General features: G+C 43.2%; 1 protein-coding gene across 1 annotated transcript in view; it reads right to left on the bottom strand.

Annotated features, from left to right (window-relative positions):
* Positions 1 to 22,011, bottom strand: part of LOC138296044 (interaptin-like) — a 445,611-nt gene that overhangs the window by 367,438 nt on the left and 56,162 nt on the right. The window contains exon 2 of the mRNA XM_069234803.1: positions 16,718 to 16,899. Coding sequence (XP_069090904.1) covers positions 16,718 to 16,806 — 89 coding nt within the window. The 5' untranslated portion in view covers positions 16,807 to 16,899. The remainder of the gene's footprint in view (positions 1 to 16,717; positions 16,900 to 22,011) is intronic.

The raw sequence follows: 22,011 nt of genomic DNA, 5'->3' as shown, positions 1-22,011 counted from the left end.
GATTAACTCTTATCTAAAGCTCTAAAAACTTATATCTTGACTTGTGCGTATTTAATTCTTGTCATTTTGGTCTTATTTTATTCAGCTAAATATCTATTTTTTTAAACTGGTGTGGAGTACTTTTTGTGGTGGTGTCACTGTATTACTGTATGTCAAGTCAAGTCAAGTTTATTTAAATGCGTAGTTAATAATAACCAATGCATCAAATATTTTTAAATTATACTTCTCCTCCCATGCAGATAAAAATCAGATCAAAACTTTCCATTCCAGTCTAAAATGTCTTCTTTGGTGTTTACATTTTTATTTACAATTCGATTGATACTCGGAAGAGCTAAAAATACTTTCGTAGATACTGTACATGCAGGTACATATATTATGTTTATACTAATTAGGAACTTGTAATAATTATTTAGATATCAGACATAAAAACTTTGTAAATTTGGCATTCAGGGCAAAGTCATAAGGTTTAAAGCAGGTGATTACCGCTTGTCTACAGGACTGTATTCCCCTTTGATTGAATGCTACCTTTAATAGAATCTTCCGCTCATTTCGTAGGTCGTTACAGATACAGATCAGGTGGGATATATCTTCCAGTCGACAGCCGCACCGCCTACACTGAGGAATTGTTGCAGTGCGTTCCCATGGGGCTAGATGGGCACCACCAGGAATAATGCCAAATCGATGTTTAATACAAAGATTCTTGCCTGCTTTTGACCACCCAACCTCCAGATATGGCTGATATTTTAGGAGTGTGTACTCATTTATTACCATCCAGGAGTGCAATCTGGTAGCTAATAGGCTCTTATCCATAAGTACCGATCTTTCTTCCCTATTCGGTTTAAGATTTTTTTGAAAGCATAGTAGGAGAAATTTGAGTTCCATAGTTCCCATACTTCCAAGTCTTCTAATGCCTGATCTAAGTACTATCTAGATTTGGCTGTAGGATTTGAACTGATCTCCTTCCAGAGTGCTTGGCAAAGCTGATTTCCTTTTGTTAACTGTGCTTCCAGGTTTTGATGTAGCTGGATTGCCTTGCTATACACGGTTTAAGTATCCAAACTCCAGCCTAATTTGTGCTTGGGAGGTATGCCCTGGTAACTGGAAAAGAGACCTAAATACTTTTCCAATCATTCCATTTAGGATAGTGGCATCTTGTCCATGCAGGGTTTCACTACCGTACCCTATTGTCAAATTTAGTTTAGCTGCAACAACTTGCAGCAAGGGACGGTAGCTAGGGCCGCTAAGCAACTTTTTCAGAGTGCGAAAGGCAAGCAGTAGAACATTTCCTTTTCTATATAGATCTTGCTTCTGAGGGAGAAAAGAACCCCGTTCATCAAATAGTACGCCCAGATATCTATACTGATTTACTTGTTCCAATACTCCCCTTTGTGTGTGCCATTTTTTAACTCTAGAGATTTTTTTTCTGATTTCCATCACTTTGGTTTTTTTCGGATTAATTTCCATTCCCTTCTGTTCGGCATATTCAAATAACTTGACAATGAGCCGTCGTAGTCCTACTTTAGTTTGACTCAGATGTACTACATCATCAGCGTATAGCAAACTGGAAATAAGCATATCACTAACCTTGGGGGAGTGCGCATTCACCTTATTGAGCTTCAAGGTCAGATCTGATAGCAAGAGATTAAAAAGATACGGCACCAGCACGCAACCCTATTTCAGACCTTGTTTTGCCTCAATTTCCCTTGAAACGAAGGATCCATCCCCTATCTTAACTCTGATCCATGTATCTGTGTATAACTGCTGAATAGCTTTTAGTAGGTTCTCCGGTATTCCCCAGGAGGTTAATTTTTCCCATAGAAGACCTTGCTGTACCAAATCAAAAGCTGATTTGAAGTCTACAGTACAAAGCACAGATACAAGGGTTGATTTTTTTGTTTGCATTTGTCAATGACAATGGGGAGAGTTAGAATGTTTGTGGCCGTTCGGGGGCCCTTTGCAAAGCGTGTCTGATTTGGGGGAATAATTCTGTTCTCGGTTTCCCACCTGCGAAGATGCTCCAATAGTAGCCCAGCATAATATTTAGTCTTTACGTCCATTAAGGTAATCAATTAGTAATTCTCAGGATGAGATTTACTACCTCCTTTAAATATTGGATGGATTATAGCCCCCTCAAGATTTTGGAATACTTCCTAGTTCTGTGCAGTGGTTGTAAGTCGAGACCAGTTTTTCACCCCAAAAAGCTGGGTTCATTTTGAACAGTGAATTTGGGATCCCATTTGAACCTGGGGAACCCCCACGTCTGCCATTCTTTATTAAGTTCACGATTTCCGACGTTGAGAATATTAAATTTGCAGGTTCCTTTTGAAGAATAGGGGGCTCTAATATAACTCCTTCTGGGCTTGACTCATTTGTTGTCTCGTCTGAGGTTTAGATGACTCTCTTATTTTCGCCAAAGTGGTGAATTAAATAATCAGACCATGAGGATTCCGAAATATTGGAGCTAGTCAAGGTCATTGGAGCTTTGTTCAGATCATTCACCAATTTCCAAAATCCCTGTGCCTTTTTTTTTTTGCTTAGAAATAAAGCCTTTGCCCAAAAGTCATGATTTTTCTGTCGTTTATAATCCCATATTTGTTTCCGATAGATATTGTTTATATTTTTTAGATCAGCCTTAATAAGACAGTCAGTTGGATTTGTCTTATATAGTCTTAGGAGTCTTCTTAATTTGATCATGTACACTGACATTTTTTATGTTCTTATTTGTTTTAGCTCGCCCCTGGTTTTGATAGTTCTTTTGTGGTCTATCTGTAAGGAGGCCAACTGCAAATCTGTCCAGGAATGTCGACCAGGTGGTTATTGAGTCACTGGATATATCATTATAGCATTGGTCAAATATCACCATTGACTGTTCTCCAATGGACTCCATTGATTTTTCACTCCATCGAAGTTCTTATAGTTCGTTGTAGTGACATCCCTTGGTGCAGTTGGTGCAGGATTAAATATAGGAAAGCCACATCAAATCTCCATGCATTGTTGACCATGGTCACTCTTAATCTGATTTTATGAGATGATACTTAGTAATTAGAGTAAGTAGAAATAAAGAGGCCACAGTGTAATCCATTGTTGCTTGAGTTCCAGTGATATCGCAGGTGGTTGCCGGCAGAGTATCTTATGGAAACCTCCCATTTAGGAGTCTGAGCCCAAGGGCCTCAACATCATTTACTAAGGAAAGTGGTGTTGTATCAGGTTTGCCTCGCACTATTGACCCCAGGGACTGCTGTGGTACTGCCCACAGATGACCTTGTAAGTCTGTTTGGGCATCCCTTTCAAAGGGATTTAGTAATTTCAAATTGAAGTCCCCAGCTATTAGAAACTCAGGGGATCCTAAATCCTGATGAGCAGTTAATATTGTATCTATCAGTTTGGAGGATATGTGTTTCTTGGATCGTGCATCTGGATGGATGTAGACATTAATTAACAAGAGTGGGCTGGAGAGTTCTTTATGCCATCCACCTAGCTTCACTAGCAGAAACTCTTTGTTTTCCTCATATAACAGTGTGCATGATATATTTAACCCTGATGAAATAAAGATTGCTAATCCCCCCTTTGGATGGCCAAACCTTTTCTCCCTAATTGCTGGGGAGAAAAAAAACATAAATCTGTCAATTGTGAATGGGTTGGTAGCCCAAGTCTCCTGCAGAAAGATAATTTGATTTTTTTTTAATAAGCTTGTCAGATCTTTTTGTTGGATATTTGATCTAACCCTGTTCATATTCCAAGAGCAAACTTGGAAGGGTTTATAATAAGGAGTTACGAACCCATAGTGTGCCTGCTATTCGGAAGTCACTGACGATTTTCTAAACTGATTACTTCCTACATCCAACCTAGATCTAGCTGCGGTGATAGGTGCGTTTTAGATGCTTTGTGCCGCGTGTAGTGATCATCATTTTTTTCAATTGCAGATCTAAGAACTGAAAAAGGTTTATTTAACTCTTTTGATTTGGTTAGGTTAGGCATATTGTTTTGGTCCTCTAGAGGGTCGGGATAGCCTGTTTGTTTGGGTATGCTGAATTTAATTCCCCATTTTAGGAAGGAGATTTTTTCTTTAGCAACTCTTCTAACCACTTGTGATGTCTTCCAAGTTACCAGGGTTGATTTGTTGAATCTTCCTTCATTATTTTTGGCCAGCGGTAGAAATTCTATAGAAACAATATCAGTAGGCTTTATATATTTTAGAGCCGGAATAGCTTGTAACAGTTTTAATATGTTTCCTCGATTTAAAATATCATGTGGGCCCCTAGATTGATATTGTGGTTCCAGAATTAATTGTTTGCAGTCTGTAGATGGGATATAGTTGGGACTTCTTAAAGGGTCCTCCTGTTCTCCCGTTTGGGTTGTCCCTTTGTGTTTTGTTACCTGTATCTGTGGTGGAGAAACTCTATCTTACCATCCTGAATTTGCAACAATTTGTCTTGCAGCTGATCTTTTTGGGAACTCTCCCTCCGAGAGTGGTCTGGGCGCTCTTCCTTTTTGTTAGCTCAAGCTGAGCCGTTTGGGCCCCTGTTTGAGCCCCCTGACGCTTAGCATATTCAGAATTAACAACTGTAATTGTTATGTCCCCTTCATCAAATGACCTCCTGTAAGTTACGGGACTAATATTCGATTCAGCTTCCACCTCCCACTGATGTAGTTTGATGATCTGTTATTCCTGCTTGGTTTGGCCAATATCGTTTGGGATTGGCAAAACTCGGCGGTCGTTACTTTTTATAATCTCCTCATTGGCGTATGGTTCATTTTGCCCCTATGGGTTTAGAGAATACGGCCCTCATTTGAGTGTTGAATAGTGGGAACAGTTTATTCGCTGTTGGGATGCTCTTTTTTTTCTAATGGGGTCATAGGACATTGACATACCATTACTTATGTCCAGAGTTGAAGAGGGGCTCGTCTTTGTAGCGGGAGGGTCTATTGAGACAAACCTTATTTTATACCTTGCTTTTCATTGTAATTTCTTTTGTCTTTTTGTAGGTGGCTTTTCTAAGCATAGCAGGTGCCCGAAAGATTTGGGTAGGGAGGAGGAAGTGTATTTATTTGAATCTCAGACAGACGTCCTTTCTTCTTCTCAGGGAATTTTATTGAGCATGCATTTTCCTTCCATGCTCATTCCTGACCACACCCTGGTTCTTCAGGGGATTCTATTTTCTTGTCAATCATTTTCTCCGGACAGCAATTAACTATGTTGCCCATGTTTTTGTTGTGACCAGCCACCTGCCTGTGCCGAGGGGATTCTTTGGCTACAAATTCACCCCCTCTTTTCATATTTAGGTTTGCTTTGAGGTTTGTTATCATTGAATTTAAAGCGTCTGGGAGTGTGGCCAGCTTGTTGATTATGGGCTCACAAGTGCAATCTGTTATTGTCATTTGTGCAAGGTTCTGAGCTCACTTTATCAGGTTGTTTAAGTTGGCCAGCTTCTGATCAATCCCTGATACTGATTTAGCTATAGCGTTCAGTAAGTCCACCTGGATACCCATTTTAAAGGACTGATAAGACAGGGCATCGAGCAGTAGTTGTGAGGTCTTAAAAAAGATATGCCATACAGCATTTTGATCCAGTTGGTTGTGAGTATTTTGTGAGGGCAGTATGTTCTCATTTATAGCCTCCTTACCTTCGAGTTTGTTTATTTTTTGCTTTTAATATGGCACAGGCATTTAGGGATCTGTATTCAGAGGCGGAGGTATTCAATTGAGTTCCTGAGGTTGAAGCTTTCTCTTCTTGTGGATTATTGAAGAAAGGCCCTTCAGAGATGTGTATGGTGGAACTCAGATCCACTTGTAGATGACAAGGATTTAGTTTTGGTGAGTCTGGATTATTGAAATCCTCCGAAGTGTGAGTAGTTTTTAGAGGGTAATTCCCTTTCCACACTTGGCCGGCCTCCTGTGGCCTCAAGGAAGGTAGACCTGACGTGGATTCCTTGGCTTCTTTAATAATTACATTTACCTCAAAAGAAGGTTGAATACCTAATTGTGGAAAGTCAGTTAGATTTTCCAGAGATGGAAAGTTGAAAGCTACAGGGGACGGCGATGATGACCATAAGGTCAGTAATTCCAGGTCACTGATTGAACCCCAGACATTTTCTTTAGGATTATCGTCCGTTAATTTTTTATTATTACTAAGGGCAGATTTTTTAGACATCCGCTCCCGCTTTTATCACCTTGCTCATATAGAAAGCTGCTTTCACTTTTTATAAGGGAACTTGGATGGGGTAGAACCACGGAGCCATTAGGTAAAGAATAAGATCGCACCTACAGAGTCCTTTAAGAAGTCAATTTTGTGGGGGATGTTCACCGATTTTTGAAACCTTTGAAAGAAAGGGGTATAGAGGAAAGAAAGATTGATGCTTTGACTTCATTTTTGCTTCCCATTTTGGTGTTGAAGGTGGAGAGGAGGGTTTATTAAGCTTCTTATTCCTCTTGGCTTGCGGCTGAAAAGCCCTTTCTTTCCCTGATCACATTTTCGCCATCTGTAAAGTTTTCTCAAGGTTTTCCTTTTTGCTTCTTTCTTGTCTAGTAAACGCGCTGCCACACCTCAACGTTTGAGGGGCACCAGCACGCATGGTCCTCCTCAAGTACTGCCCAATTTACTGCTGGCTCCTGTGGAGGTCGCTAGAAGGCTAGGCCCACTGTAGCAGCCAAGGGGTCCCACTGAGGCCAGCTGGGGCTTCCTCCGGGACTTCCAGATGACCCTTGGCTTTGTGGGCGCGCCGCCTCACCTCGACTGTTGAGGGGCACGAGCACGCACAAAGTTCCTTGATCTCCTCCTGGATCCTGCTGGGCCCAATGGAGAAACTGCTATAGATCTGAGTGGCCCCTGGGCACTTGATAGTTTATGTGGATTAGTAATAATTTATAGTTTGATATTTTGGCGGCTTTTGACTTAGTTCACAGTAGGGCAAGTAGGTCAGTTACACCTCCACAAGCCACACCCAGACCTGGCTGGGCCACTTCTCTGGTGGCCTGGACTCGCCTGACCTTGCCAACACTACCCTACCACCTTGGCAGTATGGCAGTATTGCAGTATAGCAATATGGTGGATGGTGTAGCAATATGGCGATGTGGCAGGATGTGGCAGAGAACAAGGAGCGGGAGCAACACCGATTTCTTTCAGTGGAGGGATTACAGTTGGATCTGGGGCTTTTGCATGTCAATAACAGTTCTTAGATGACATAACATAAAGATCAGCGCATTAGCTGCTCATGCCAAGATTGGCCGTAAAGTACAGGTGAGCAGGAGTGGAAGCAGAATTACCTGTGCAGTTGCACAGGTGCTTGTCGATTGATATTGCCCAGGTAGGGTCGCCACAAAAGTAAACCACTAAGCAATTGAAAAAAGAAAGTTGAAAGCACCCAAGTGCCAAGGCAGCCAGTCACAATGCCCAGCTTACTAGGGACTGCGAGGCTGGTGGTGGTGTCATACCTTTTTTACTGCTTCTCCGTGTCCGTGACCTGACTCTGCTTGACACAGCTGCCAAGGCTGCTACGGCCGCCTCTAATTCGCCGCTTCCAGCCACCTCTGACCGCTCCGCAATGCACCACGGGGACCCCTCCAGAGCTCAGGGGTCCAACCACTTCCGTCCACCTCTGTCCACCCCTCCAACAGCCGATGCCGGTGTGGATTTGGGGTAGATTCGAGCCCCTCAAGAGCCCGGCCGCTCCCAGCAACCTCCGTCTGCCTCCGTACACCCCTCCAGTCGGCCACAGATGCATATGTCACCACTCCACTGCCTTGTAGCTCTGTAGCCCCTGTAGCCGAAGAGCGCCCGAACAGCTGAGGTAGATTCCGGAGCCCCAGAGTGGGCAGCCGAGGGCAGGCTGCTCTTCCTCCTCACCACGAACACCGCTGAATGTGCCAAGTGCACCGCGATCAGCACCTGACACAAAGTAAGGACCACCAAAGCAGTGAGAGAGAAGAATTTTGTATGAGTTACTGCACAAACACTTTATACACTGCCTTCTAAGTCAAGCCTGCCTGGTTTATGCCAAGCTACCGAAGGGCGAGCACAGGATAATTTAGGTTGTGTTGTGACTTGCCCTGACTAGGACTGTAGTCTCTACTTGGACAGGGTGCAAACCTCTGCCAAATAGAGAACCAATTTCTAACATGCCATCTTTGTCCAGGGGCTCCTGAAATTAGACCCGATTCCTAGGTCATTTTTATCTTTTTCAGGTTTTCAATTTTTGTCCACATGACATGCTCCAGACAAAATAATAAAAAAAACTCTGCCTGCAAGCATAGGTTGACCTAGTAAGCATAGGCATTTCAATAGCTCTAGATGCTGGTATCTGATGCACACAAAATGCTGCACTAAGTAGGCACCTTGAAGTGATGTAAATGATGATGCACCAGGGAGGAGGGTATACATGGAAGAGAGTTGGCAGCTGGAAAAAATAGTGCATAGAAGGATTTGTCCCATAATTGGTCCACCCCTTCAGCATCCTACAGGATTGCCCAATATCACATTCACTATTCTTTGGGTCAGAAGAGGAAACAGAAAAAGTGGGGAAATGTAGAAGGGTGGAAATCTGCTCCTCAGAATGTTCTGGAGAAAAGTGTGTGGACAACATGAGTATTTTCTCTTTGTGACACTGCTGCTTTTTTCTGATTCCCTTTCAAAGGACTCAATATTTGACCCCATGCATGTGTGTTGGTATACTTGGCATTTGCTGCAATTATGTAATTTGAACAGCAATAGAAATAAACTTGAAAATGTAAAGAATTAAATTCACAAATACTGGTTCACTGAAGTACTCTGAAGAGGAACCATATCCGGTAATCTGATTACAAAGCATTAATTATGCTGCACAGTACACTTCTTCTAATTATTTGGAGCCCAGTGGCAATACCACTTAGAGTACGGGAAATAAAATCCATATCATGGAAATGTTTTTGACAGCCTTTTGCTGCTGGAAGGAACTTGGTGCACTGACCGGATCTACAATGTTTGTGTCAGTTAATCCTAGAAATCTGTTTGGATGTTCACAATATTGAAGAAATTAATGCAGTTAATGTTAGTGCAGGAACAGACATTAGACCACAATATTTTCTGATATGATCTGCATCATGACCCACAGCTGTAATCGTCTGCTGGAGTTCAAGGCAATGACTGCATAGTTCCTTATTGATATCACAGAGAATGCATACCGTCTGCACATCGCCTTGTGCCCTGAACTGTATATGACCCAGTATATTACCCTGATGCACAGCATCCAGAGCTGAGCCACCGCAGTCCGTGTTTCTTTGTGGCACTTCCCCTTCTCTCACTACTTCATTAAAGCACATCACTGTATGGTTCCTTAGTTGTACTTCACCTCATCGCTCTTGAGACACATAAGACTGTGCTCCTCTGCTGAAAATTACACTATGTTTCTCTGCACCACATCCTTCCTGAACCACCCACCTGTACATCACTTTGACCGACTTCCTGCACAACACAATTGGCTCGACTTTTGCACGTTAACCTAAGCCTTTGGCTTCATATTGTTATGGACAACTGTTGGTGTCTGTGCTTTGTTACCTATCTACTTGTAGGTCTTTGTGTTTGGATAATGCTATCTTTCTACATTTTAAGGATTGCATGTCTGGCTGTGTGCATGGGTGCCATTATTACAGTTGATGTTTCAATGTGTGTTTCAGACGGTTTAATGTATGTGTGCTGTAAGTTTGCATCTATGCATGCATTAAACATTAACCAATCCTATTAGCTTCATCAATCTCCTATTGATTCAATGGGCAACATATGGCTAGCCCTCCACTAAACATTCCCTAACTTGCCCTCCAATAAACATTTTTAGGTTGAGCGTAAGCATACACATCTCTGTGGGCTTAAATCCATCCCTCTGCTTCTCATTTGCTTGGTTCAGTGTCCTTAAAAAATCCTTGCTTGCTAGTGGTCAGTCCTGCATCATTGTTCCACCTTTTCTCTTTTGTTCCACCCAAGGAGCAGGGACTAAGTACAGTATATTCATGTTGTGGTTCTTTATCCCTTGGTTTGAGGGACTACTTTATCATTGGTGTTGCTCCTGTTACACTCTGGGTGCTTTAGACCGTAGCTGTTTGAATTTTATTGCAGCATTTGTCCTTCCCACCTCCTCCCAAGCTGGAAAACACCAGCTGTTGTGCCCCGATCAGAGCTGCTGCGACTGAGGTGTTGCTCAATGAGTGCAGGAGCGCTCTCTTGTATCTTTTAACTTCTTTTAACTCTGGTAACTTTCAACTTCTCTCCATGCACAATGCTGTTTCATAGTCATAAAAGGCTTGTTTATTACACTAGGCTTTCTCTGCCTCCTCTTCTCCCTGCTTCCCGCCACCACACTGCTTCTTGCCCACCTCTTCAACATTGCACCACGCACCTTCCTCACATGTGCACCTCATTTTAACTACAAAGCTTCAGCTTCCACCTCGCTCGTCGCTTTGGAGTCCACTTCATCTTTTCCTCCTTTTCCTGCCTCTGCCCCACTCCTCCCACTTTTCTCCATTTTCACTTTTCACCTTCCCTGGCTCTGGAACAGGGTCCGATACATAAACTGTCACACAACACCGGTCAGTGGCAGCGGCCCGGGGCTCCTTGGAACACCTTACCCCGGCAGGATGCAATGCATCAGGAGGCAGCTCAAACCCAGCAAGTCTGAGGAGCAGATCCTGCAAGAGGAGAACAGGAAGGTGGCTCTTAGGTAAGGAAGCCTGTCACCCGCAGACAGGCTCCATGCACACCACACCATACAGGCAGCCTGAGGGGACAGTGGCTCTTAAACCCTCCCTTGACTTGGAGTTTACAACACCTATTGATGCAACTCTAGTGTCCATAGTTTTAGAAGACTGTTTTGATTTGCATTCTTGGATTTAAAGCAGGAAACGTTTTAATGGAAATAATGTTGCTTGGCTGCCAAGTGACCGCAGGTCATCATGAGTCACGCTTTCAGACAAATCTAGATTTTGTTTTTATCATTGCACCACCCACCTTCCTCACACCTGTGCCTTCTTTTCAACTACAAAGCTCCAGCTCCCACCTCGCTCTTCCGTGTGGAGTCCACTTCAATTCCACCTCCTTTTCTTGTCTCCATCCATCCGCTCCTCCCCCTTTTCTCTGTTTTTACTTCTCTCCTCCCATGGCTCTGGGACAGGCACCGACACAGTCACACAATACCAGTCAGTGGCAGCGGCTCGGGGCTCCTCGGAACACTAATACAGAAGCGATTTCAGTTTTTTAAGTATGCAGATGCCTTAGGAAAGAAGATCCAAGAGACGTCTGCAGAATATTTTCCAAATGTTGTAACTAATAATTTTCTGTAGCGCACCTTTGGCCTCCCACCTCTGCAGAGAGCAGCAGATATCGCTCTCCTCCCACAGTACATGGTTGCCTCTTGTTTATTTGTGGCCGCGGTTCCACTGTGTACTATTAAAGTACCACCCCTTAATGGGTTCATGTCAGTACAATGGCAAAGCTATTGGATGTTTAACCCTATATTTTATAATGATGCACCGTTCAATTGCAGTGTTGCTTTTGTGAAAAGGCCATGCGTGTTTTGCTCTTTTAAGGACTTCCTTTCTTGTTCATTTAGTAGCGAATTAAAGAGCTGGCTAACTTGAATGATAGAGATCTGAATTATGCTATATCTGCGTTCGATTCTCGTTAAAGTTTGTGGTTCATTTAGTTTTTTTTTTGTTAATTCCACATATAAATAGCTGGAACAGACCGTGCAAAATATCCAGGTGGGAGCAGTGAATTTGATAATCCACGTTTTACAGAGGTGGAACTGAATTGAGAGGAAAACAAGAACTATAATATAATCTAAAAGCTTCTGTCCTACTGAACTATGTCAGTAGGTTAAGAAACATATATGGGAGTGTCTTAAGGTGAGTAATTCCATGACGCTGTCCATACAAGTCGTAGTCAATACACAGGTTTGACAATAACATTTAAAGACGCAGTAAGTGTTCCTTTATTAGTGTCATCTGCAATTGATGAGGAGAGGCAGTACCAATCTGCTGCATGTTTTTCAAATTGCTGCGGGAAAAGAAGTTAAAGTCTGCGGAACCAGTGAAGAATATTTGTTTCTCACACTGATGCCAAAATGATGCTAAAAACGCTCCTAGGCATTTGGTCTATTTATTTCCAGCTTTCCTAAATAATGAGCTTATTAAAAGGTAGGCTTGCTTGTCAACCAGAGCCTACAGTTCAGCTACAGTTTCCGCGTCCTGAATATCAGGACCCCGGTCTGCCCCTTACGTTTCCACCCCTGCATTCATGTCACCGGAGCCTTTGTTTGCTCTTGTGACAGGGTGTGTGCACCTTCACACACCTTTCCTTAGGACCTCTTTTGCACGATTGTGTACCTAACGCAGACGTGCTTGCTGCATTCTGTTAGAGTGCAGAGATGACTAGCCTGTCTGGCTTCTCTGCAAAGGCTTGACATGTTGATGCCCTGCTCCACCCACTATGGGACTCAGTTGCCCTATTCCTGGAAATTCATATCTGTTGGTATTTTTTTTAATCTGCAGAAAATGTAGGAGCCTATAAATCTCTCCTGAACTGTGTTCTCTGTTTACGGCAAACCTCTAAATTATTGTTAATACTAAACACTGATAAGGTCCCAAAGGCTAGACCTATTGGTTATGCCAATGCTGGTCAATTTATGGTTTTGGGATTAAATACTCTTTTCGGGACCTATTTAGATGACCCGACCTCTAAGGACCTCTCGATGCTTCACTATAGTTTTATAGGATCTAGACTATTTAAAGAAAGAATATAATCTGTAGCTCTATCTTTCTAGAAAAACATTTTCTTGCAGTTGTTATCAATGTTACTTTCAGGATCAAATAACTGACTCACGTTTGTCTACCAGGTGCAAATTTAATGTGTTTTTGCTCAATTCATAGACAGACATTTCATTCAAAGCATGTGCTTTCATTACAGATTAGAACATATGTTCATTGCAAATGTTGTACATATTTAAAGACAATTGTACCCTCACAGAGTTCTATGATTAATCGCATGTGACTTAAAAATGCCTACTATGGCACTTGTCCAATGAGCAGTTTTGCCCCTTTTTGGTTTGGTGGTAGCAGGCAACTTTTCCCATTAATATGAAGAAAACGAACTCTAGCCCTCTACTGCGTTGGCTGCTGTGGGCCAGCCGGTTTTAGCCATTGCTTGCTCGAAGTTTCTTTCACGTTTTCCATCAGCTCATAGGAGTGTTGGTTTACAGTTGCATTGGTTTTGCAGCAGTGATTGGTGGCAAAGGCATCCCATTACCAAGAGCAGTGTTGAGTGTTGCCATCAGCCATGCATGTGATGAAGTTACCAAGTGGGCAATCACCGTGCAGAGCTGACGCCGTTTCCACTATCCTGTACCAGAATGACTTAAGCCAGTTCCCCAGGTTGTAAAGGCCGGGCTTCAGCTATGGGGTGACAGCTTATGGGTGACAGCTTGAAGGCACTTCCTATTTGGGCCTATTACAGCCAGGAAAGAGCCTAAGCCAGATTCTCTCTCTTTCGCTCTATAAACCCACAGATCTAGATAAGGCCTGTTACCCTTCTACCCCCATACAGCCCTGGCATTACTAATCTTTCCTGCGCCTTCCACTCTCACCCATTATAGGAAGTGAATTTACACTGGGTGCAACCCACCACCAACTAAACTGGATAGCTATAGCCACCTCTCAATGGAAGGACGTGTTGCTCCTCGTTACAATCAAGTACCAGCTTCACAGGAATTGCAGCTCCTGGGTGTTACTTAACACCAGCTTCTCTGGGTAGGGACCCACGTTCTTGAACGTCAAGGATTACTGCTCTTCCTTTGAGAAATTGTGAAACAGTATTGCATACTTTGTACACTCTGCATCACCACTGCAGACACTTCTGGGATGTGCGTGAAAACACGCGTGATTGTGTTCTCCTAAATATCAGTAAATATATGAGTAGTTTGCTGACCAAACACAGATCTATACTTCACCTGTAAACGTCCTTACTCACCAGACTAACTGGCACTTTATGTTGTGCTTTATTACAGAATCCATCCCAAAAGTGATGAAGTGAGGTACTACAGGGAGTGCAGAATTATTAGGCAAATGAGTATTTTGACCACATCATCCTCTTTATGCATGTTGTCTTACTCCAAGCTGTATAGGCTCGAAAGCCTACTACCAATTAAGCATATTAGGTGATGTGCATCTCTGTAATGAGAAGGGGTGTGGTCTAATGACATCAACACCCTATATCAGGTGTGCATAATTATTAGGCAACTTCCTTTCCTTTGGCAAAATGGGTCAAAAGAAGGACTTGACAGGCTCAGAAAAGTCAAAAATAGTGAGATATCTTGCAGAGGGATGCAGCACTCTTAAAATTGCAAAGCTTCTGAAGCGTGATCATCGAACAATCAAGCGTTTCATTCAAAATAGTCAACAGGGTCGCAAGAAGCGTGTGGAAAAACCAAGGCGCAAAATAACTGCCCATGAACTGAGAAAAGTCAAGCGTGCAGCTGCCACGATGCCACTTGCCACCAGTTTGGCCATATTTCAGAGCTGCAACATCACTGGAGTGCCCAAAAGCACAAGGTGTGCAATACTCAGAGACATGGCCAAGGTAAGAAAGGCTGAAAGACGACCACCACTGAACAAGACACACAAGCTGAAAAACCAAGACTGGGCCAAGAAATATCTCAAGACTGATTTTTCTAAGGTTTTATGGACTGATGAAATGAGAGTGAGTCTTGATGGGCCAGATGGATGGGCCCGTGGCTGGATTGGTAAAGGGCAGAGAGCTCCAGTCCGACTCAGACGCCAGCAAGGTGGAGGTGGAGTACTGGTTTGGGCTGGTATCATCAAAGATGAGCTTGTGGGGCCTTTTCGGGTTGAGGATGGAGTCAAGCTCAACTCCCAGTCCTACTGCCAGTTCCTGGAAGACACCTTCTTCAAGCAGTGGTACAGGAAGAAGTCTGCATCCTTCAAGAAAAACATGATTCTCATGCAGGACAATGCTCCATCACACGCGTCCAAGTACTCCACAGCGTGGCTGGCAAGAAAGGGTATAAAAGAAGGAAATCTAATGACATGGCCTCCTTGTTCACCTGATCTGAACCCCATTGAGAACCTGTGGTCCATCATCAAATGTGAGATTTACAAGGAGGGAAAACAGTACACCTCTCTGAACAGTGTCTGGGAGGCTGTGGTTGCTGCTGCACGCAATGTTGATGGTGAACAGATCAAAACACTGACAGAATCCATGGATGGCAGGCTTTTGAGTGTCCTTGAAAAGAAAGGTGGCTATATTGGTCACTGATTTGTTTTTGTTTTGTTTTTGAATGTCAGAAATGTATATTTGTGAATGTTGAGATGTTATATTGGTTTCACTGGTAATAATAAATAATTGAAATGGGTATAGATTTTTTTTTGTTAAGTTGCCTAATAATTATGCACAGTAATAGTCACCTGCACACACAGATATCCCCCTAACATAGCTAAAACTAAAAACAAACTAAAAACTACTTCCAAAAATATTCAGCTTTGATATTAATGAGTTTTTTGGGTTCATTGAGAACATGGTTGTTGTTCAATAATAAAATTAATCCTCAAAAATACAACTTGCCTAATAGTTCTGCACTCCCTGTATATACAAATGTCAGGGCATCTAGACTACAATCAGCGGGCCAATTAGTCTACAAACAGCATGACTACTGGTATCTTACAGAAAACAAGACGATATTATTAATAGTGTGAATCACCTCATTCATTTTAGCACATGAAAGTAAGATTACACGAGGAATCTGCAAAATATTCGAAAAATAGGTATGAGGATAATATCGGAAATTGTAACATTATGAGTGAAATCAGCATGACTAATGATCATCTGATACCTCACCGGCAATGGACTCCCCCAGAGTGGTGTGCTACAGTCCAAAAGTGCTTCAGCACTCTTCAAGGGTAGTAAACTCTATATTATATCCATACCACACTCTCAACCACCTTGTTGAAATTCTCACGCTTGGGAAACTCCTACTCTCTCCACTGGGTAGCTATAGTTGCCCTTGGACTACAGGGATTATTGTCCTAGGTTTTATCACCAGTTTTACTGGGATTACCTCATTAACCTGTCTGAGTTGGTACACTCATTCCTGGCTTTCAAGGAATATCATTCCAACATCATCATCATCTTCTTCTGATAGACCAAATTAGAAAAAACTCTCTTGAACTCGGTGGGCGGCTTCTCGTACTGCCTGAGACCTACCTTCAGACTGGTGAAAAGGAGGACCATAATCCATACCCTTCTTTGGAATTCCATTATGAATCTTCCCATTTCTACCTATTAATACATTAATTTACAGTATTTAAGTCATCCATGCGGATCTCAGACCATCCTCCCACCTACAGCTGGCTTACCCTGCTGCACCACCCTAATTCACATGGACACCCTTCCGCCTCAAACAGAGTATAAAAGACCAGATGGAATGTTGTAACGTCTAAGAATCTGTAAAGCTAATCAGTGCCACCTGCAAACACAATTGTAACCTCTGTGTCTACCCATCATTCATCATATGGTTAAGACAAGGTAAGAGCACTTCACTGGGCAATCATGCACTCTTCACATCCTGAGTGCTGTATATGTTTTCCTTGTAGGTAAGCCTTTCAGGTTCCACAAAGGGGTAGCAAGCAGTACACAAGTAATATAGGACAATATAATACAATACAATATACAAAGAAAGGATATAGAAAGTTGGCTTCGAGCTCCAGGAAGTAGATTTGCTGCTGAAGATTTTTGATATACTCAGCTTCAATGGTCGGCATTGTTCTAGCCATGCTTCACTCAGGACAGGAAATCCAGTCGAAGATAGGAGAGTTCAAGGCCAGGAAAACACTTAAATCACTACTGCCAGTGATGCATTTGGACGGCTGAGAAAAGACAAATTAAGCTTCCAATGAAGTTATTTAGCACATTTACAAAATCAAAGATAGAAGTTCAGTTTATTTTTAACTGTATTTTCCATGGTGGAGCTAACAGAGAATGGTTGGTTTGGAAGGTGCACAACAACTTCCACCATGCACCTCATGTAAGCTCCCTCTTAGTGAGGGAAGGGCCATATGCTTCCGCAATACAGATAAGAGAATAGAAGCCACCACACTCAGGGAGAGACATCAACTATTTAGTAGGAGGAATATGATTTTTCTGCAATGATGTTGCTGTTGTTTCGCAATGCCAGGCAACAATCTCTAGCAATTATGAGCAATATTTTTTGGCTTTAATGGGCAATATGACAAGACTGGGTCATCTACAGTTATTGATTAACATGTTACCTACCTTCGGTAATGCTGTTTTTTGTGGATACTTTATGTAACTGTAGATTCCTCACCCTGTGAATACACCCAGGGTCAAGACTGGATCAGGAGATTTTTCTCAGCAATTCCCTTGCACTTCAGTATGTGGCGTTGTGTGGCTCTGTGCGGCTCTGTGCAAGTCCATTCTGCCCCTGAAGTGATACTGGGGTAACAATATTACTGCCACATCCCTCTGTCAACATCAGTTTCTTTCTGAGATCTATCCACGTTATTAGACACAGAGCACCTAGTAATTAGATGGTGCCAGTATGCAGGTCTCTATTTTGGAATCTTTGTAATATGGACCACAAAAGTCCACTTCACAGAATGGAGAGGAGAATGAGTTGGTGAGGAATCCGTGATAATCTAAAGTGGCTAGCCAAGTAGTATTGTTTTATCAACATGTGAACTAATTCCCACGTTGCAGCCTGGCAGATGTTCAGTACAGACATTCCGTGCCCCAGTTCAGTGCTAAAAACTTTGGTTCTGGTGGAAAGGGCCAGTAGGTCTTTCGAGGCTGCTTCGTAGCCAGTCTGTAGCAGATTTTCAAACAAAGGACAATCCATCTTGATATGGTCTTCTGCCCAGCTCTCCCCTTCTTGGTGCCAAGGAACCCCACAAAGAGCTGATTGTCCACTTAATGGTCTTTTCTGCAATCAATGTAAAAGTTCAGAGCTCTCTTCGGATGTAAGTGATGTAGATCTCATCCTCCTTAGGTAGATGAGGTGGAGTGGAGCAAAAAACGCAGACAAGGTGGTAGACTGCCCGATGTGGAAAAGTGTTACAAACTTTGGGAGGAAAACTGCCTTAATCCTTAACACTAGCTTATCTGGGAAAAACGTGGTGTTGGGCTGCTCGACAGAAAGCACTTACAGCTCATTCATGTGATAAGCTGATGTGATCTTAATGAGAAACACTATCTTCAATGTGAGCACCCTCAGAGAGCAACTAGGAATTGGCTCGAATGGGTTGCACATCAGGAATGTGATAATCAGATTGAGCTCCCACTGGGGCACCACAAAGGGTTTAGGTGGGGTATATATCAGTCTTTTTAAAAACATACATCACAACTGATGATTTTAACAGAGATGGCTGATCAGACAATCATAAAAAAATCCTGATAAAGCAGACTAATGACCTTTAACTGTTGCCACAGCGAAGCTCTGCTGGGTTAGTGATAAGAGGAGAACAACAAACTTCACCCAGTATCCTGTATAAATTGTGTCAGTTGAGGGATGCCTAGCTGGTAGAATGACATTTACCACTTAGTGGGGAAGATTGAAGGCTGTCAATTGTTGCTACTTAATCTCCACGCATGGAGGTGTAAGTTGCGCAGGCTCAGATGACAAACTTTGCCATTCTTTGTGACAGGAGGTCCTCCAAAAGAGGTAGCTGAATCAGAGGACAGATGTTCATGGCCAGACATCCTTGGTACCACGTTCTTCTGGCCCAATCTGGTATGACTTGGGCCTGGTCATTCCTGATCTAATTCACAATCTTGGGCACGAGAGATACAGGAGTACCAAGCTCCAATCCTGAAGAAATACATCTCAGAGGGAAAATTGCCTTGTGAACTCCAATGCACAAATGTATGGACACTGCACATTCTCGTCAATGACGAAAAGCTCAAGCCACGGTTCACCCCATGACTGAAAGATGCCCTGTGAAACCCCTGAGTGCAGCCACCCTGGCAACGCTGGCTGAGCATGTCTTTCCTAGGATTTGAACATCCTGCTAGGTATTGTATGACAAAGTCGATGCCCTGACAACTCATCCAGTTTCAGAGGCGCAGAGCCTCCTGACAAAGAACCCATGACCACACTCTGCCCTGCTTGTTGCAGTATCACTTGGTGGTGGAATTGTCTGTGAGGCCCTTCACCTGTTCTCCCTTAATGGAAAAGGAAGAAGGCTTTCAAGACCAAGCAAATCACTTCCAAGTCCAACAACGTCATGTAGATGAGGGATACCTTCTGAGACCAGAGTCCTCTGATCTGAACCTCTTCTAGTTGCCCTCCCCAAACCTAGCAGCCATGCATCCATTATGACTGTCAGCTATTGGTGGGATAGGGACTTGGGGGTATGCCACTGGTCCACTTCGGCAACCAACACTGCAGATCTGTGTCTCCTCCCACACCCAGATGGAATCCGAGAGGTTCCCCTGGTGCTGAGCCCACTGAGACTTTTGATCTCTCTACAGACTCTGCATGTTCCACCTGGCATAGTCCACTAGCTAGATGAAGGAGGCCAAGAAGTCTCAGAGCTACTTTCTCTGAAACCAAGGTCAAAAAGGGAGTCTCTGTAAACAAGTCAATGTGACCTTGACACATTAATAGAAATCCTCAGAGGTGTCAACAGGTCATTCGTCATTTGGAGGTGGTTGACAACTATTTGAGGCAATCACATCTTTATCAACAAGGCTTCAGGTTATGGGAACACTGGCATTTCCAACCTGTAAAGTTGGCCAATGACAACCACCATCACGCTTGTCAGCACCAAAGGCCACTGGTAAGACTGAAGGGTGCCCAGCACACTGAAAATACTCTTCACCTACCTGAAACCTCAGGTGACATCTGTGGGACTGCAGGGACAGGAATATGCAAATTGGCGTCATGAAAATCCCAAACCACCATCAAGTCACATGGATCCAGGACAGACAGAACTTGCTCCAGGGTGAGCATTTTGAACTTGTCCTTCTTCAGGAAAGTAGTTAAGAGGGCATATGTTCAAAATAGGATTAAGTCCAGTAAGAAACGAGGTATTTGGTTGGCAGTCAGTTTACACCCTATCCAAGTAGGGACCATCACTCTAGTCAGGGTAAGGGAGATACACAGCTCGGATAACCCGTGCTCACCCCCTTGGTCGCTTGGCAAAAGCAGGCAGGCTTATGTCAGAGACAATGTGTAAAGTATTTGTACAAAATCACACAGTAACAGAGTGAAAACACCACAAAAGGACTCCACACCAGTTTAGAAAAATAGCCAATATTTATTTAAATCAAACAAGACCAAAATGACAAAAATCCAAAATACACATGTAGAGATATTAATTTTTAAAGTAAAAAGTCTCAATCCATAGAAATCAATGGATGCGTTGTTTTAGCACAAAGTACCTGGTATGCGTCAAAAAATAAAGCTGCAAGGTCGACGGTGCATCAGAAAACCAAGCTATGAGTTGATTCCTTACTTGAAAGTGAGACCGTGCGTCGATTCTTTACACGCATCGGAGACCGTGTGTTGATTCTTTACTCGCAAGGGAGACCACGTGTCGAATCCAGGTGCGCAGCCTCGGGCCCTCGCGTTGATGTTTGCAGATTTTGAAACCTAGGATTCATTTGTGGAAATTTCCAATACACTGTGCGAAGAGCCCACGTTGAGAACAGGTGCTGTGTCGTTTCTCCAGGAACGAGGCAGGCTCTGCGTCAAATTTCCAGCCATGGGCGGTGCATCGAATTTTCTGACGAGCACACAGCAGTGCTTGGAAAAACTTCACAAGCAGGATTTCAGAGAGTAAAGTCCAGTTCTTTCCCTCTTCAGACAGAAGCAGCACCAGTAGGCTAGCACAGCAAAGCAGCAGGCAGAGTGGCAGGTCCTTCTCAAGCATCAAGCTCTTCTTCTTGGCAGAGGTTCCTCTTGATTAAGAAGTAATCAGAAAATCTGGGGTTTTGGGTCCACTACTTATACTCATTTCTGTCTTTGAAGTAGGCAAACTTCAAAGGCAAGTCTCTGTTGTTCACAAGATCCTGCCTTGCCCGGGCTTGGCCCCAGACACACTCGAGGAGGTTGGATTCTGCATTGTGTGAGGGCAGGCACAGCCCGTTAAGGTGTGTCAGCTCCTCCCTCCCCAATCTAGTCCAGGAGACTCATCAGGATATGCTGGACACTACCCTGCTCCCTTTGTGTCACTGTCTAGAGGGACTTCACAAACAGCTCAACTGTCAGTCTGACCCAGGCATGGACTCCACAGGCAGGAAGAGGCACCGAATGGTTAAGCAAGGAAATGCCCACTTTCTAATAGTGCCATTTTCAAACAGACAATCTAAAAACAACTCTACCAAAAGATGTATTTTTCAATTGTGAGTTCAGAGACCCCAAACTCTACCTCTATCTGCTCCCAATAGGAAACTGCACTTAAAAGATTTTTAAAGGCAGTCCCCATGTTAACCTATGGGATAGATAGGCCCTGCAATAGTGAAAAACGAATTTTGTAGTATTTCATTATCAGGGCATGTAAAACACAACAGTACATGTCCCACCTTTTAAATACATTGCACTTCGCCCATGGGGCTGCCTTGGGCCTTCCTTTGGGGTGACATACATGTAGTAAAAGGTAAGGTTTGGCCTTGCAATTGAGTACACTTGCCAGGTCGAATTGGCATTGCAAAACTGTCCACAAAGACACTGCAGTGGCTGGTCTGAGGCATGTTTACAGGGTTACTCATGTGAGTGGCACAATCAGTGCTGCAGGCATTTGATTTACAGGACCTAGGCACCTCTAGTGCACTTTACTAGGGACTTGCTATTAAATCAAATAAGCCAATCATGGATAAACCAATCACCAATATAATTTAGGCAGAGAGCACATGCACTTTAGCACTGGTTAGCAGTGGTAAAGTGCCCAGAGTCCTACAGCCAACAAAAACAGGTCAGAGAAAGTAGGAGGAAGGATGCAAAAAGTTTGAGGGTGACCCTG

Source organism: Pleurodeles waltl, chromosome 5 (assembly GCF_031143425.1).
Source record: "Pleurodeles waltl isolate 20211129_DDA chromosome 5, aPleWal1.hap1.20221129, whole genome shotgun sequence".
NCBI classification, from domain to species: domain Eukaryota; kingdom Metazoa; phylum Chordata; class Amphibia; order Caudata; family Salamandridae; genus Pleurodeles; species Pleurodeles waltl.
This window is presented reverse-complemented; position numbering and strand designations above follow the sequence as displayed.